This window comes from Cystoisospora suis (assembly GCF_002600585.1).
Source record: "Cystoisospora suis strain Wien I chromosome Unknown contig_1418, whole genome shotgun sequence".
NCBI classification, from domain to species: domain Eukaryota; phylum Apicomplexa; class Conoidasida; order Eucoccidiorida; family Sarcocystidae; genus Cystoisospora; species Cystoisospora suis.
The window spans coordinates 1-17,488 of NW_027154218.1; the positions used below are offsets into that span (position 1 = coordinate 1).

The 17,488-nt window shown below is 56.0% G+C and overlaps 2 protein-coding genes across 2 annotated transcripts; one reads left to right on the forward strand and one right to left on the reverse strand.

The window, feature by feature from the left end:
* Positions 1-34: 34 nt before the first annotated feature.
* Positions 35-9,639, forward strand: CSUI_003239 (uncharacterized protein; the record flags this gene model as incomplete). The annotated part of the gene is made up of 5 exons (XM_068063437.1): positions 35-3,970; positions 4,410-5,653; positions 5,996-6,720; positions 8,175-8,582; positions 8,801-9,639. Coding segments are annotated over 5 exons (7,152 nt in total), but the record flags the coding sequence as incomplete, so codon positions are not given.
* Positions 9,640-10,701: 1,062 nt separating this feature from the next.
* CSUI_003240 (lipase) lies at positions 10,702-17,186 on the reverse strand. The gene is made up of 6 exons (XM_068063438.1): positions 15,165-17,186; positions 14,316-14,672; positions 13,617-13,936; positions 12,320-12,637; positions 11,475-11,892; positions 10,702-11,133 (listed from the first exon to the last, which is right to left on the reverse strand). The coding sequence occupies exons 1-6, from the start codon at positions 17,026-17,028 to the stop codon at positions 10,970-10,972; spliced, it is 3,441 nt and encodes a 1,146-aa protein (XP_067924587.1). The 5' UTR covers positions 17,029-17,186; the 3' UTR covers positions 10,702-10,969.
* Positions 17,187-17,488: the final 302 nt, after the last annotated feature.

Here is a 17,488-nt window from a genome sequence, read left to right on the forward strand (position 1 = left end):
ACTACCGAACAGGTCTAGTTTTGTTGGTACCCAGGTCCCCGACGCAGCCCCTCACCAGGAACGGTCACCGACAGCCGTTCAAGCGTCAGTCCCTGTAGGGTCCCAGTCTCCTGGGTGGCTCAGGGCTGACCAAGAATCACGTGTCAGATTCGCCACTTCGCACCTGGACCCAAGCGCGAAGGGCCCGTGTCGATGCGGCGAACAGACGGCAAAAGCTGGACCGGTGGTATGCGAGCCACCCCAACCGACAATAGTGTTTTCGCGGCGTTCCGATGGAAGCAGCGCAGCACGGGCGTCTCCGCCATCAGCAAACGGTGGCCTTACAGGCGCCCAGCCGAAAACCGTGCAAGAGAATGAGCAACCGCCGTCAACTACTGACCGCGGCTCGATCCGTCCACAAGCTCTACTGCAAGGACGTGGCTCCGACCCGTCGCCGGAAGGGGAGGGAGCCGCACATGAAATACAGTCCGACTACATAAGGGATGGGATCGTGCCTCTTCACTGCCCCGCTACCGCCGCAACGAGGGAGTTACTCCGGCATTCTCCCTTGGGGAACAGAAAGCTAACGCGCTGCCCAATGCCCCTGTGCGCAGGCCAGCAGGCACCTTGCGGGCGGCCATGTGATAGCTGCGTTCACCATAATGCCGCAGCACCAGATGGAGCGACAGTTTCAATGACACGTCCGACAAGAGCACGCAACGCACCGCAAGGAGCCCAAGCAGAAAGTAGGCACGAAAGCGCCGCGCCCCGGCACGATGACTCAGTCGGGGATAGAGGCCACTCAGTTAGCAAGTGTGCAGCAGCAACGGCAGGACACATCACCCGAAATGCCGATGGCCCCCCGAGCAAATCATCCCGGCCAGGTCGGACAAACACAAGTGAAAACATGGGTTCCACTCACGCGACGCTTCAGCGATCGCGCTCTCCCTCAGAGCAGCCCCAGCCGTCAGGAACTCATGGACAAGGTTCTCCTATTTGCTCTTCATCCTCATTCGCGATGGCTTCTCATGCCGAGTCACTTCTCTTCTCTGAGCTACCCCCCGCTGTTCTATGCATGATACTACGCTTTCTACCGACTACTTCAGTCACCGCCTTTGGCGCGACATGCCGATACGCGCACGCTCTCACCCAGCTGCCTGCATCCTGGAGCTACCTGGAGGACTCTACGGTCGGCAACATCTTCCGGCTAGAGAAGGAGGCGCCAAATGGCCGAAAAAACCACTCCAAAATAAAAGGTTTGAAGATGCTTACGGAGCGCTTCACGGGCGTGACCAAACTCGCCATCGATCTTACGTCCGTCATTAGTTCCTCTCGCCGCTCATGTCACCAGGGCCATCACGAAACATCAGCTGCCGCTCTCCTCTCTCCTGCCCTTCTACGCCTGCACACTACGCGTCTTGCTTCGGAGGACACGTCGGGGACGGTCATCGCACGCCAGAGAAATGATGGAGGTAGGCCCCGACCTGCCGTCCGCCGCCCAGCAGGCGAAGGCGCTGAGGTGGGTGACGAGATTGCCGACCCCCTGGAAGGAGTCCGTGCTGAAGCCGATGCCTTTATTCTTCTGCATGGCCTCCTTGGTGAGAGACGGCTTCAGTTCGATTGTGAAGAAGGGCAGTCCGTACGACCCAACCACGCTCCAAGCCCCGTGGATGAGCCACCTACGCAGTTTCAAGGACGGAGGAGGCGATCTGCAGAGCTTGAACTGCCGGCAAACCAAAACGCTGCCGTTGAGGCCTCGCTGCCGGAAGCCGAGCAGCGTCTGCAAGAACAACATCCCAGGACAAGCGGTCCAAGCCACGTTCCTGAACGATCTGTTACAGGTGATCTTACACTTGAGCGACGCCGAGGCGCCGAGCGAGAAGGAGCCACACAGGATGAAACAGATGCAAGAGGCAACTCAGGGGAGCATCTCTCCAATCTGCGCAGACCTCTTCGAGGTCTCCACGATGAAGTGTCGCACACAAGTCTGCAGGTAGTTACCTCCCAACCGTCGGTGCCGGGAGCAGCACATCATGGGGTCGCAAGCCGGATCGGGGAGTTCGGATCCGTTTGGATTCGACGAGAGGTGCGAAGTTCTCAAAGAGTGATGGACGGGCAGTCCGCCTACCCTGAAGCTCGTCAGCCGGCGAACGTACAACGGAACTCAGGATCTCATTGCCCAGACCAGCTGTTACCAGCCGGACAAAATGAAGCGACGCTAGCTAATCCTGAGCAGACCACTCGCCTGTCATTTACGCCGCCGCAGTCCGAGGGCCTTTCGGAGTGCCAGCCGGCCACACTGGAGACGCAACCAGGGAGGAGGATGAGTCCCTCTCGTGAGCAGGCCACCTTTCAAGGACCCAGGCAACAGGAACACGGGCCGTTAAGCGGGAGAGGAATACATGAATCTCCGAGGCTGCCGGGATCACACATCTCGGCTGTCCCGTTGCTTGTGCTAGTGCCCGCAGCCTTCAGTGAGAACACGCCCAGTGACGGCCCAGAGCAACGCGCACGAGCAAACCAAGTGTTGGAGAGCGGCGGAGAGAGACGGCGAGAGCAAGGAGAAGACAGGGACCGGGAGTTGATAACTGTGCCAGGACGGGGTGTAACTGGGTCCCGCAATTCTGAGAGTGATCACCACCCCGCCCCAGACCGCATTCGGACAGAGAGACAACAGCTACTCCTGCTTCACCAGCTGCTAATGCATCTCCAACAGCAGCGTCGGGAACAGCAGCGAGATGAGCGACCACAACGTCCTCCTTCCACCCTCTGGGGCCTGCCAAGTCGCTCTGACAACGCTGTCCACCTGCAGAGTCTCAGAGTGCCACCAGCCGCTGGGATGCACTCGGGTGATGCGCCTGACACAACGTCAGGGCGACAGACTGTCCCCACACAACAGTGTCACGAGGCAGCAGAGGGTCGCGAGACGCGGGCACTGCAGTGGCAACAAGAGGAAGGGCACAACGACGGCAGTCGTCGGAGCACTGTACTTGGACCACCATCACGTGATTCCGCCCCAGGTACGCAGTGGCAATTGAGTCCAGACGGGATGATACAGGGCTACGAAAGCCACACGAGACAGAACGTGGGCGGGCTTACCGGACAATCATGGCCACTGGTGGTGGAGCGCACGTCGGAGTCAGCACAAGGCGCCATCGCGCAGGGCAGGGCGGACGACCTCACGACGACCAGGCATCAACGTCTAGGCGGCTCAGCGAGGCTCGCGGAGCAAACACAGAGCATGCGACTGCGGAGAGGATCTCCCTTGCCTTCTTCGTCGGATGCCGGAGAAAGAGAAGTGAGCTTTTTTGGTCAACCCACCTTAGTCGCCGGAGACGGGGGGTCGGTCCCATCGGCTTCGGAGCCTGTAGAAGAAAGTATCCGCCCTCTCCAGGCCGCCTTGATTCAGCAGAGCCAGCGAGACGTTCCGCTCTCACGAGACAGGGAACGCAGCGTAACGCCCGCGACGACGGTGTTGGGACAGGAGCTGTTCGGTGAAGGTGTGAGGCAGCAACGGGGTGGCTCTCAGCGACGACAGCTGCTGCTTTTGCCTTTTCTGTTCGCATCTCAGTTCCCTTTGGCATTTGCAAGGCAAGGAGAGGAACTGACAGTCATGGTTGCAGATCGCGAGGATGCTGTCCATTCAGGGGACGCACGACCGAGGGACCGCTCTCTTAGCCAGAGACAGCAGCAGTCGTCCCAGTTGTTCGCGCGAAGAGGGAGCGCCTTTAGCCGACTGCTCCTCGGACCGAGGCCGACAGCTTCCACACCGACTAGTGCGGGAGCAAACGCAGTCAAACCTGCGTTGTTACGCGCTCTGTTCAGTGGCCTCCGCCAGCTTATGCAGCTAACTCTTAAGCTTGAGGCGAGAGAGGCTCTCCAGCTTCCACAACTCAGCCTGCAGCTGGGCCTCGTAAAGGGTCTTCTTCAGCAGAACGCTCAGACACTGCGGGTTATCAAGGTCTCCGTAGAACTCCCGGTTGATGCCGACGTAAGACGGCCTTGGCGCTCCTCGGCTGAGAAAACAGCGCCGCTTTGCCCGAGAGTATTCACAGCGACGTTCACAACTTTGGTGTCCATGTGTCTTGCTGACCGGGAGAAGCTTGCATCAGACGTAGTGTCTTGCAAGCCTTTCAGAACCTGTCAACTGTAATCTTATGGTGAGGCTTTTCCGATGCGACTTAAGATACCCGCTCTGTACAACGACGAATGTCCAGCGCCATAGCTACCAATTCTTTAACATCACTCGTTATCCATGGGGCCTCCACTTGTTTCCGCTTCTTCTCTATCGGAGCAACAGACGACACGGAACACAGCCGATTCATTCAGGAGTGTCGACACGGCACAGAGCACCTGATCACACGGTCTGTGCGTGCTATGCGCTCCCTGTTGAACCTCCGCCACAGCATTCCGTGTCATGGATCGCTCAGCTAACTGGCGTCGTCTCGGCTTCCGCGCGACCGCAGCGCAGCGCCTGCAGAAGTACGAAGCGAAGCGGTGATCCATCCCTACAACCGTTGAAGCTTCCACGAGAGCTGCCTGCTCTGCAAGTCCTTCACGTGAACTTCCCCGTCTACGTACCGCCCGGATTCTCGGCAAGCCCATGGTTCACGCATCTCTGCGTGCGCTGCCTACATCGTTTTTTCTCCCCGTACTTCAAAAAATCGGAGGAGAGCCAGTACCCGTGCGACTCTAGCCCTTCCAACAATTATGCGCCGTTCAGCTCGCAACCAGAGTCACGTCCAGCCCCTCGGCGCAGCAGCAGATGGCCGCGGCCCAGAAGGGAAAGAAGTACTACAAGCAGTGGCGGCCGTCATACGAGCCAGGGCCGGTTGCCTCGAGGAGGAAGAAGAGACGGTTTTCACTTAAAAAGGGAAAAACCTCCTGCCGCCCGGGAAGAAACTGGAATGCCGCGTCTCCGTTCCTGCAAGAGACCGCGTGAGGAGGTACACGAAACACACCAACAAAAGGGGCAAGAAGGCGACACTCAACGCGGAGAAGACGAGGGAGAGCAAGAGAACTGGGGAGCCGTCGTTGACTGGGGTTTGTCTCCTTCTCATACCTTGTCGCCCTCTTCCGACGTTGGAGCTGCATCACTGCAAAACTCGCCAGCTAGAAAAGCACGAGAAGAAATTTCTACTCATTTCAAGAAGCTCTTCGCGGCAGAAGCATCTTCGCCTAGAGACAGACTCACGGGAAAGGAACGGCAGTGTGAGCAGAAGACCGACGTGTTGTGCCGGACCCCTTTGTCTGCCGATTTGTGCACCACGAGCAAACAGACAGCGGAATTCCGATGTTCGCCATGCTACAGCCCCCAGGACGGCGACTGCCTGGGACCAGATAGCCGGAGCGATGACCGAAACACTGGAGAAAGCGCAGCACGGTTGTTCAGCCGAGATTGCACAACAAGAAGGGGTACCACAGAAGACTCAACCACCCTGTCAGAAGAAGAGATGGCAAGAACAAGGAACAACAACAATGGGAGGAAGCGCGTTCCCCTGAGCGGGGCCGCGAGACCGTCTCCCTTTTCCTTTTCTCATAACAGTGCGTGGGAACCAATCCTTCACCTACAGCGGTTGCTTCACGTTGGCAGGGAAACGCTTCAGCAAGTTGACCTCCAAGGCGACCCCCCCCGAACATTTTGCTGCCTACACCCGCGCCTTAAATTTAACAAGTAAGCACTGTTAGCGGACTGAGTCTGGTGCCTCGCCAAAATGCTGACCAGGGCAAGCGAACTCCACAAAGACAAGTGATACATACAAGCATATTCTCAGCCGGACAGGTGTCAGCATATACTTTGGTCGAGAGGGGCCTACTCTGCAGTGTCAGCCCTGCTTCCCTCAATCGTCTTAATCGCTCGAGAACGTGATTAGAGGACACGATTCCACGGAACGCCAATCCAGCTGCCTCCTTGAGTATGGGAGCATTCTGCTATGCAGAGAAGTTCTCGCCATTCTCTGTCTTACCGAGTGGACAGTGCCGTTGCTGTGTAATGTTCCACCTGTGCTTTTGGCAGTCTGCGTCGGCTGTCTCTGGGGTGGACATGCACGGCTGAGCTTCTACTGCTCCACTCCCTCCTCTTGAAGGGACACCTCCCTCAACTCCGAAAGCTTCAGTTCAGCGGCCCTTCTGGTGGTGCTGGCCTCTCGATGATGCATCTGCAGCTATACGCACTGCTCAACAGTCCCCCTCCGAACTGCCCCCACAACCCACCGTTACCCTTACCTCCATCTGATGGAACACTTGTCCGTTCCCCTTCGGATTCTGTCCATGCTGAAGGGAAACGGGAGGAAGGCACTGGTGTCACTCGTCCGTGTGAAAAAACGTTTACTCTGAATAAGAGAAAGACAGATCCCGCCTGTACTCATGCGAGAGAGTGCGAAAGTGAATGGCAAGAGAAGCAGCCGAGAAGAGAGGGAAGTTCAGTCGACCCTCCTGTTACTGCTGAGGACGCGCGTTCATCCCCGCGGAAAGCAGCAAACAGGCTTGATGCGGTGGCTCCTCTGAGGAAGTCGACACCGGAGACAGGAGAAAAGGACAAGGGTGACGACGACATGCTAGTTCCTTGCCCCAGGTGTGCAAGTATGCGTGATGGGACAGCCCATGGGGTCTATTTCAAGTACGCTGCGCTGGACATCGATTTTGAGGCCTTGCTGAACTTTCGGCTTGCTCTTAGAAGACATGGACTCTTCGCCTTCTACAGGGACGAACGGAATAAACTGAATCTACTTCATGTCGAAGGTGTGCCAAATGGAAACATCGACTACACCGGCATCGGGCGAGATGACACCCCGCGTGGCCACATCGCGTCCATAGGGCACCTCGTAGCTGAGCGGATCTCCGCAACTTTAGGATCAGATGCGGGCACACACGTATCCTTCTCACGCTTCTTAGCTGCGCGCGATGGAAGCGGAGTGCGAATCCTTCCCTCTCAACTCCTGTGGACCGCACTTGCTCTTTTGCACTTTCAATTGCTCGTACTTTCCACTGTCCACGCGTGAGACAATGGTACACTGCTCCGTTATTGTCACATTATAGAGGGGCGAAATCCTGTCTGCTCACTCTCAATGCGAGGTCACGAAAACTCTACCCGAACCACAAGCTGGACAATTCTGTTCGAGAGGATGTGAGCGCAAAACCGGCTGGGCTGCTAGAAGGGTCGTAGCGCGCGGCGGACGTTCTCGTATTAACCGTGGAGGCTTCGAGTGTCATAGGAGCGCGCAGTCCCGCTCACCTTTTTGCCACTAGTCCCATTTCGGAACAAGATGACCGGAGCTAACCGGGCTCCGCTGCAGCGCTTGGCTGGGCAAGCGGAGGAAGCATTCACTGGCAAGAACCACGCGTCAGCTTTCATTTGGAAAACAACGCCTACCTGTGTGCCGCAATGCCTCAGGGCTGACAGACGTCGTCGGGAAGGACCGTGGCGACGAGGAGAAGAGCGCGGAGAACCGGACTGAGAGAAAAAGTACGGAGGCACCCACTGGACAGATCTAGCTTCTCGTCAGTTGTATGACCCTGCCTGGGCCGTTTCTGCGGTATAAAGAAAATTCTTTACACAGTCTCGTGAACTTGGTCGTTCCCACTGCGACTGCCCGCGTATGAGAGGTCCCGGGATCGTCACACTCATATCGAAACGGACAGTTGCTGCGCAGTCTGTTCCGACACCGTCGCCCTGCCCGAAACGGCCTTTGCGGTCCTTCCTGGCTATCGGACTGCAATTTGCCTGAGGCTGCTTACACTGGTCGCAGTTGTGGTCGGCCTCCTGCATCCGAGAAGTGCTACGTATGACGGAGTCAGTACTAGCGGGGTAGACCTTTGCCTTCTCTAGTAAGCGTCACCCATGCAGATGAGGCAAACCCAGTTGTATGGCTCAAGCATCGATACCAGCAGAGGGGCAGTATCCTGCCTGGTGACGTGTCCGACCTTCGGATCTAGAATGGCGGCTCCCTTCGTCTGAAAGACTGGTATTCTATCGTCCCTCCCTCCGTTCCCCTGGATGTACCGGGCTACTGGTAGGCAGAAGCTCGCTCTGACAGTCCGCCAGCGGCGGCGACGACTAAGAAACTGGCACCAGTGCCGGAATTATTCTTGAAAGAAGTGCGTCAACGAAACGCCAAGACTCCGTCGTAAATATTCATCTTGGCTTGCGTGAAGCCTACCGGGCAGATTTACGCTTCCCTGCTTCTTTTCTGCAGATGAGTGGCGACGCCGATTTTTTTACCACCATGTGCGGAGTCCCCCATTCTCTTTCTCCAGCCTGTCCTTCACATCCCTGGCTTCCCCGGGTCTGCCACCACCTCCCCCTTCAGCAGCGCTCTGGACCGCTGCCCCGTTTCCCCGTGCAAGGCATCTCGCACCCACGTCCTCATCTGATGGGCAGCGTTCTAACACCCCATCTCCCAACTCAGTCTGTTCTCAGTTACCCAGGACGATCTGTTGCAGAGGCGGCAATCAGCTTGGCCAAGCGAGCCCGATCTCCCCTAGGAGATCAGAAGCCGGCGTGCCAACTGGTCCTGACCCCGCTAATGCGCGGCAAGGTCCTGGCCATTCACGAGCTCAAGGAGATACCCGTGTGAGGGATTCTCAAACGCGCACCGACTCAGGTGAGTAGGCGTCCGAACCGTAGAACTCCAATGGCGAGATGTTGGGAACAGCGGTTCCGATTCTAGACTTGTAGCGGACATTCGTAAAGCCGCCGACCGCTCACCACATTGTTAGACTCGGCGGTCAAGCCTGGTGGACTTGTTGAACAACAAACCGAATCCTCATGGGGCTACACTGCTTAGGGGGACTATCGGTTGCTTTCTAACTTTGTTTGCAGGACTTCTCTTTCCTTCCCGAGCTACTCATGGTTCGCCGGCAGACGAGTTAGTGGCAGTGACATCGGTCCACGGCCCACATACGAGCACTAGCATTACTCAAGATCTGCCTCCGCCACAGACTCGTTCTGTGTCTCAGGGCGAGGCTCCTCAGGCCTTAGATCCATTCAGATGTTTGCAGGGACTTGCCCGAGGCGCCCGGCTGGCTCCGGAAAACTCGCCTACCGCAGGTCGGGCTCAAACTGACGGGCTGGCTGCTCCGGTTTCTAATTCCAGAGCAACAATCGCATCAGAAACCTCGGATCGAGAGCTTGAAATCCCGAGTGAAGGACCACAGGTGGTCCTTAGAAGAGCGGAGAACGAAAGGAGAGGGGATCCCAGGGCGGGAGGCGCCGGTACTGAGGAGAGGGCAGCACTGCCGCCTGTGCTTCCGGGGACGCCGGCAGGAGGCGCACCGGCAAACGTTGACTCAGCATCTGCAGGCCAAGAGTCTGGATTACAATCGTCAGGTCGCAGCCGGGTTTTGTCGTGTAATGCACTAGGTGGTGAAGGAGGAAGTGAGAACGCGACATGCCTGTACCCGTCAGTAGGAGTATCAATGACGGGCCGAGATTTATTTCTACTAGAAATGTGGCTCGCGCCAGAGCTTTGTCGGGACCTGCAAGCGCCATCGACGCTGCATCAGCTTCGCAGACAGCTTCTTAACCTTTGGGCAGACAAGCTGACTGCGGAACAGCGGGCAGTCTACGATGAAATAATCGTGCGTAGGTACATTGAAGAGAGACAAGGTGTCGAGGAGTGGCAGTTCCGCAGTGTGCGTCCCTGGTGGGACCGCCACTGACAACGCGTCCAAGGGGCGTGCGGCGTGAAAAATCAAGCAGACGAGCTTGAAATTGTACTCCGTGGATAGCACTCGGCCGCCGGGGGTGAACCAACTGTTGCACAGGTATACCGCACGCGAAGAGAGCGTGCTCCCACTCATTCTTGTAACTCCTTTTAACTAAATCTTGCCTGGTGAGAAATTCCTGCTGGCGACAGCCAGCATGTCAGTGGGTGTTTGCGAAGACAACGGATTTTCCTGTTCACAGCGATGAAGCTGTATGGTGCAGTGTACACGACAGCCGGGAGGCACCTCCCAGATGGCACTGGATGCATGAAAATCAAAAGCGCAAAGCAACAGTGCGACAGCTTCAGCATCACCGTCCAGAGTACGGCGCAAAGAGTGTTCGGTGCATTGCACAGCTTTTCTCGCGCCGACCCGACAGGACGGGAGCGAGAGCTACTCCTCGCGAACGGCAAAGAGAGTCTCTCTCTAACTTCACGAAGAGCTAGCGATGAGACAGGCGAAGCCCGCTTCAAGGCCCCCCAGTGCTCCCGTTGCAGGGACGGAATGCTTGGAGTCAAAACTTCACGATGTCAGACAGGTCCGGCCAGAGAGAAATCACAGCATCAGTACGGCCGAGCGCACTAAGCGGTTACTACTCGACAACACCAGGGGCAGGGTGACGACACTAAACTGGACCACACACCTGTCTTCCCGGTGACAATGCGGCCTAGCTCTTCACAGTAAAAACGCTTCAATCAGCGCGTCTTAAGAGGGCTAGAACTGATTAAGTGGTACGTTATCATTTCTACCTTCCGGCCGAAAATGATAGTATACCACCCGGCCACTTCACCTACCAAGCATTTGCATCTGGCGATTCCGCGCATTCTGTGCTGGCCGGCTTCTGATTTGCACAGCTGTCCCGTGCTGCTAGGTCTGCCCCCGTTACCTTCGCCTCGGTGGAGACCGGGGAAGATAGAGCACTCTGCTACGTGAGCGGAAGCACCCAAAACTTCACCTGCCCGTTGCACCATAGAGCGGACACACCAGTTAGTGTAGTTGTGGGTGTCCAAAGCGTTTGCCGATCTTGCTACGAAGCATAGCAGCTTAAGGTGAGTTCATTTGTTGTACCACACTAACACATTGGAAATCCAGACGGGTACCATAAGCACCCAAGACCTGAGAAAAAAAATTCTGTTGCCGTGCAAATGCACCGCAGCCAGGCAGATAAGGAAACTCCGATTCGAGTCAACCCTTCAGAAACTGCAGAGGTTGAAAACTGCTGGAATAGAAAAGCGTCCAAACACGCCCTCTGTTTCGAGGGTCCCCGGACAACCCCCCCTGTTTGTCACAAGTATTTATAATCACAACGTTCAGCTTTTACAGCTGCCTGTTCCAGAATCTTCAATTGCCTCTGCGTTGTCCGCGACATCTCGTCAAGGAGCAGTTCGGTCTTTGGCAGCACGATTGATCGAGTTTTGGCATCTGCAGCTGCGAGCCGCCTGTCCCACTCTTCAGGAAACACACAAGAAACGATTCACATTTCACAGATCTGGTGAGCCCCTGATCCAGTCGCGACCGACACCTACAGCAGCCTGCTGCAGGACTCACGAAGGTTGCCTGTTCCACAGGCAAACAGCACCACAACCCTGCTTGAATGTAGGCGTTGCTCCGACCCAAACACCTAGGGTAGCTACGACAGTCATGGGAGTGTGCCCTGCTCGTCGCCGCTACAAGCAATTGCCGTGGAGAGGGAGAGTATACATGTTCAAAATGAGTATGTCCGGTGAGGCCATGACTACTCGTGATGAGCGTTCGAGGAACTTGCTTGCCAGTCTGAGCTGAAAACTTACGGTCAGAGAGAGAATGGGTGTAGACGCCGTCTACTACGGTTCCACTGCACATGGACCCCCATCCAAACTGCTGCAGCAGGCCACCTAGGACAGCTGTGACGCACGCGTATATGGCGGTGTGGGCAACTAGAGGATTTGTGGAGAGAGCCCGCGAAACCGAGAAGTGGCGCGCTTGAAGCCGTGACCGATCCTCAATCTTTTGCCGAGCAAGAAACCAGGTCAGCCCCTTGAACTGAACTGCGCCCGCCTGGTCTCTGACGTTCGCCAGAAGCAAATCGCGAAGATAAAACTTCAGAGTCGGACCAGGGACCAGCGAACTGTTTGGAATCTTTTGTGCTCGTAGTAAGGCGTCAAAAGCAGAACCGAACTGCAAGCAGTTGAGTCTGCCGATTAGTTGCTGAGCCTCCTTGTTGCCGACCTGTCCATGGCATCAAGAAAGAAGAGCCCGATTGTGCCACAGGACTGGTGAGGTATCACACCGGGAACCCCTCTCCACCCTTCGAGCCTGCCCTCGGCCCTGTCTGGACGTCGACGCTTGCGCTATCCCGTTCAGTAGCCCGCCTATCACTCTGCCATTCACCATTATCCAGGTGAGAAGCCTGGCCAAGCCTCCCCCGACTCTGGCGCTCATCTGATGAACCAGACAACCTGGGACTTCTAACGCAAGAGAAACCTACCTTCAACAGTGAGCAAATCGTGAGATAATTTCGACTGCTACAGGCTGTGCCGACCGAATCGGAGCTGGGTTGCAGTTCCCATCACAGAGTGTGGTACCGACAGTATGCGGGTTCGAGTGTGTAGGGCAGGAACTCTCTCCCGTGTCCTACTTGTCAGGGAAGACTTACAGGTGGCGCGCCAAAAGCGACACACGAGATTCTCAGCAACCCCTGGTCGATCTCTCTTTCCAAAACGTTCGTCAAGAACCAAGCCGCAAGGATGGCAAGACCTCCACCCAGTGCATGACCAGCGAGCAGAAGGCTGTACGGGGTAGTAGAAGTGCGACCCGGCAAGATTCTGTTTCGCAGTTTCTCCACCAACTTCTCTAGCTCACGACGAACGGCCATTTCAAAGAGTAGATCTATGCCTTCGTGCCACATGACCTTGGGATCGTTCGAGAGAAGAGGGCTCGTCCGGGCGGTCGACATGAAACGCAGAGTCCACTCCTGAATAATTGCACAAGCACCTCGTTTCCACGCAGCAATTCTGAACGGGGAAGAGCAACCAGTAGCTACAGCTATTTAGCTGCTTCTTTACATTCTTCGAGTCTTATGGACCACCATAGCCGCGGAACTGCACTAGCAGCTAGCAGCACACGTTGTCCTGTATCCGCCTCATGCGCCGACTGCCTTAGCGACGCGTTGGGCAGTAAGCAAAGCCCCCCGGAAGCTCGTATGTATATAAGCTGAGTGACCCGAGTGATATGTGAATCACAAAGGCAGCAGCGCCCAGCTTCATGAAACGTCTCATATTCGCAGCACACCCATACTAGTCTAGACGGGTAGGTAGCAGCGTTGCAGATCTATAGCAGCGGTGGCCTTGAGGAGTGGCAAGAATCTGCGGTATACGCCACTCCGGGGAAGTCAAAAGAGCTTTTACTGGTTGGGTCATCAAACAAGCTTGCTGGATCACCTACTCGAGACCATCTCGTGCCCCGCCAATACACTACGCGGAATGAGGCAGCGCATATGCTAAATATCAGGACCGATCCGAAGTCGCGAAAAAGACGATCAGCATGGATCAGTTGTACCGGACAGCCGACGAGGGCTTGAGTTATGGATCCTGCGTCAGGAATAGAATCAGATTTCTCCGTGGATCAAGAGCCGTGACTGGGGTAACGGCTCGACATGACAACGGTACTACGAGTACCTACCTCATCAGGATGGATCATGGTTGTCCCTCGCAGTGTTAAGGCGCTTAAGTGGCTGCTCCCTCAAGGGTTATAAAACGGCGATAAGAGACCCTGCATTTCCCCGGATACTGAGTCCATGATTTGAACGCCCAGAATAGCTCCTTCCGGAGATACGGCAGTTTTAAGTACGACGCAGAAGTTGCGTATACACTCGCACACCCTCCAGTCCGGGAAGAATATGTATATTTACACACATGCTGCCAAGTAAGAGTGCCTCTCTTCGGCTTTCTTACCTTAGGAGACCCCGCATCTCTGAACAGCACAAGCGCATCAACGAGGGGCCCAAGGACTGTCGATGGTGGTTCGTTGCTGGTGTCTCGCATCAGGATGGCCGCGAATGGTCTGGTCACTTCATGTTGGAAGCTAGCGTTGCGGTAGCACGTGTCCGCATTGACGGCGGGGAGACGGTTCGCACGGGGTCTAGGAGATGCGCTCGTCCTCGCGACAGAGTTGTACGTCGAGGACTTGCTTGAATTCTTCACTGACATCTTACTATCTTGTAGAGAACTGACGGCGAGCGGATTTATCTCGTAGTCCGGGGTGTGGACAGGGGCTGTGGGAGGAAGACACAGCAACAAGTGGGACAAGCAGTGAGGGAACGGGTGCTCTGGGGACCTCACGTACCACGCCAGCTAGCTTCGAGAGCTGCGCCCCGGAATGCAAAAAAAAAAATGACTGTTCTCCCATCGAGAGGTTTTCAGGGGGCACTTTGTGTGGGACACAGAGCAATTTCATGATGAAAGAGACAGAGGAGGTCTTCTTGAGCCCGCAGAACAAAGACCAGACGTTTTTCCGTTCCACGGGACCACACCAGTTCTGCTGGACCGATTGACTTCCCTCGGACGTCCTGTAGCTGCACGAAAAGGTTCAGTTTCCGTCGTCATACAGCTGGAGACGCGGAACGTGGGGACGCCAGCCCAGCTGTGTCTTACCGTATTCAGTGAACCGCGCTGCAAGAATCGTATCCACGGTCCAAGGCCTGGGAAAGTAGGACGCCGCTTCCTGGTCGCTCTCACGTAAAAAGTGATCAGACAGCTTTACGAGACGTAAAATCAATTGAAAGACTATAGCCATGCTTGCCATAGTGGGCCGTTGTCGATCATTCCCTTCCGCTGTATATCCACTTGCTTCCACTTCGTCCCCGAATGTATCACGGTCTGGCATAAGAACCCAGGCGCCTTCTACCCTGAGAAACGAGATCGCTGGGTTGATGGGCACAGGCCCATCATCATGCCGAAACTGGCCTTGCTGCGCCACATCCTCAGGCAATGCGGCTTGGCAGATCAAGTCTGTCGAAGAAAGTTTGACACAAAGCAGGGCTATCTGTTGGGACAGCCGCCGCATGCCGATAAAGGCTTGTGGACCCCTTTTGCTGGGTGCACGTGTAAGTGAAGTTGTGTCTAAAAGGGAGCACGGACTGGAGGGGAGTCCCGTCGCTGCAAGACTGAGAAAGGAAGCTCACCAACAAAAGAATTCTGCAGCCATTCAACATTAGTATCGGTAGCTGAGAATATGAACTGAAGCAAAGTCCTACACAAGATCGTATTGTGACCACCGAAACTGCGCGTTCATGGCTATTGACTGACAGACTCCAGGGGATGCCCATTCGAACGCCCTGTCCTATACTTGAATGGACGGGTCGAGAATAATGACCCTTCCTAGCTCTTAGTTTTTCTTTGTGGCGAAGCGCAACAAGCACAGGGCCGAGCTCGGCTGTATAGTATTGCTGACGTGGTTGGCTACAGGACGTGCATACAATATGAGGAACCAAAAGAACTCACATGTAATGCCAAGGTTATTCAGCTGTTTTGAGAATCCCCTTCTCTGTGTGAACACATTGCGGATGATCGCAGAGAGATCTTGAGGTCCGTGGCGCTTCCTGCCAAGCGCCCTGACAAGCGCACGGAGAAGAATCCTTGTATAGATTTTCTTTTTCCATCTTCCAAGCATAGGCACAATACCACTCCGCACCGCGAGAGGCGCAAGAACCTTGGAAATCTCTCTGGACATCTCCGTGAGGTTCTGAAAGACACAAACGCTGCCTTTCTCGTCGGGGAGCTCAGGTCTCATCATAAAAGAGTCGTGTATTCCGTGACAGGCCTTTTGGAGATGGAAAGCTTTGGCACTGAACGCCCGCACGATGCCAAAGCCGGGGAGGTTCGCAATGCTGGTCAAAGACCCCAGGCTACCGTCCGGTCCAGTTCCTCGCAGAATGGAGACTGGAATTGGACGGGAGGGCGTACCTCTCCCCCCCCCGCCGCCCGGCCCCCCTGCTCCCGCTACCTCATCGTCAGATGAACTGGATGATTCTCCGCTTCTTGGCAGGCCCTCCACTTCGTCCAGCGAGCGAGCAGTATCCGGAGAAGGCTGCGAGGAAGACGGCTTCCCGAGACCAGTCTTGGGAAGCTCCGGCACGGCAGACTGCACAGGTGGGACCCTGAGACGGTGGCCTGGGAGTTCAGTAGGCGTAGGCTCGGCTAAGGGAGCAGCACGAGGTGCAGGAGGGGCGGGGAAGTCCGGCGGAGGTGGAGGTTCAGACCCAGGAGAGATATCGGAAGGGAAAGGAACCAGAAGTGTAGGTGGTGGTGGCGGTGGAAACTGGGGTCGACGTGGCTGTTTAGAACGAGGAGGCACATCAGGAGACAAAGTAATCGCGAAAGGTGGAGGGCGTGTGAACTCGGACGCAGGCGAAGACTTCGGAGGTAAAGAAGCTGGAGGAAGTAGAGAAGCGGGAGCTGGACCAGGTGAAGACTGGGGCTGAGGAGAAATATCGGACGGTGGAAAACTCACAAGAGGAGGCGGCGGAGGCAGCAGAGGGAATGCCGAGTCATCAGGAGGTGCAGTATCGGGCAGAGGAGGAATATCGGGAGGAAAGGAACGTGAAGGAGGGGGCGGAGAACTCGGCGAGAACTCGGAACGAGGTGAAGTCTCGACGGGGACAGGTACGGGAGGAAGGGGACGAAATGTAGTCCGTTGTGGGACAGTAGAATCGTCCGGGGAAAGAACAGGCCTAGGACGTGGTGGAACCGCAGGATGCACCTTTGTTCGTCCAGAGCGAGGTGCCACGGGAGGCGGTAACTTCGGAGAAAATTGTGGGTTGACTGAAGAGGCATAAAGTCCTCCGGGCGGCCGCCGGACAGCTAGCGGGCGAGGAGAGGCGCCTAGAGCATCAGACAGAGAAACTGATCCCGATGGTCCGCGAGTCGCCCGGGCGACCTGCTCTGCTGCAAGAAGAGTGGGATGCAGACGTGTCAGCACAGTCTTGGTGGGCGCTCGGCGCGCTTCGAAAGTCCGGGGGCTCTCGGGGCTGCGGTTGGAGTCGCTTGAGTCTCCACTCCCACTGTCTTCATTATGTGACTGTTCTTCAGCAAAAGAGGCGCCATTATCAAGCTCGAAAGATTGACGGAAGGTGCCTTGTGGTCGAACCACTACGGGGTCAAGCGTGGGTGCGTATGTACTGTGGTGCCGCGCCGTGACTGGAGTTTCCTCTTGGGAGAGAGTTACGCTGTGGGCGAATTGAAGAGACAAGAAACCATTGTATGCAACAGTAATGTAATTTACAAGACAGAAGAAAGTGGAAAACAATCGAGCCGGGAGAATTCCGGTGGAGAGCAAGATAGGGACCCGGGCCCCGCCGGTCGCCATCGCTAGCTAGGGATTTGTCCGGCGAAGAATGTCTCTGTGGAGATTGCGCGCTCATATCATGAATCATCACAATGGAGGTGGCAGCAATTGAAACATCTGTCGAAGCTGCTCCCGATCAACGCCAGCTGAGAAAAAATTTCGTCCTGAGCATCGTTTTTTAGCAGTTGTGAGCACTGGAGTTTTGTCAAGCATGAGGACACAAGACGCCGTGTCTCAAGCGCCTGCGGTCGAGTCAGAGGCGCCTCCTGCCAGGGCACCACAAACTGCATGCTTAGGCCGAGTCTTCTCTACTCTGAGAACGCTCGTCTGCCTCTGCGTTGGCTGCTGTGAGCCCAAAGTCCTTGCGCAATATGTTCGTTTCCGAATACCTTGCCCCTAGAATTCAAGCTGCCAACAGCTCGTCTTTCTTCGTTCTCGAGCCCGGGCCGATGGAAGGTTGCTTTTGCATCCTGTCGCTGTA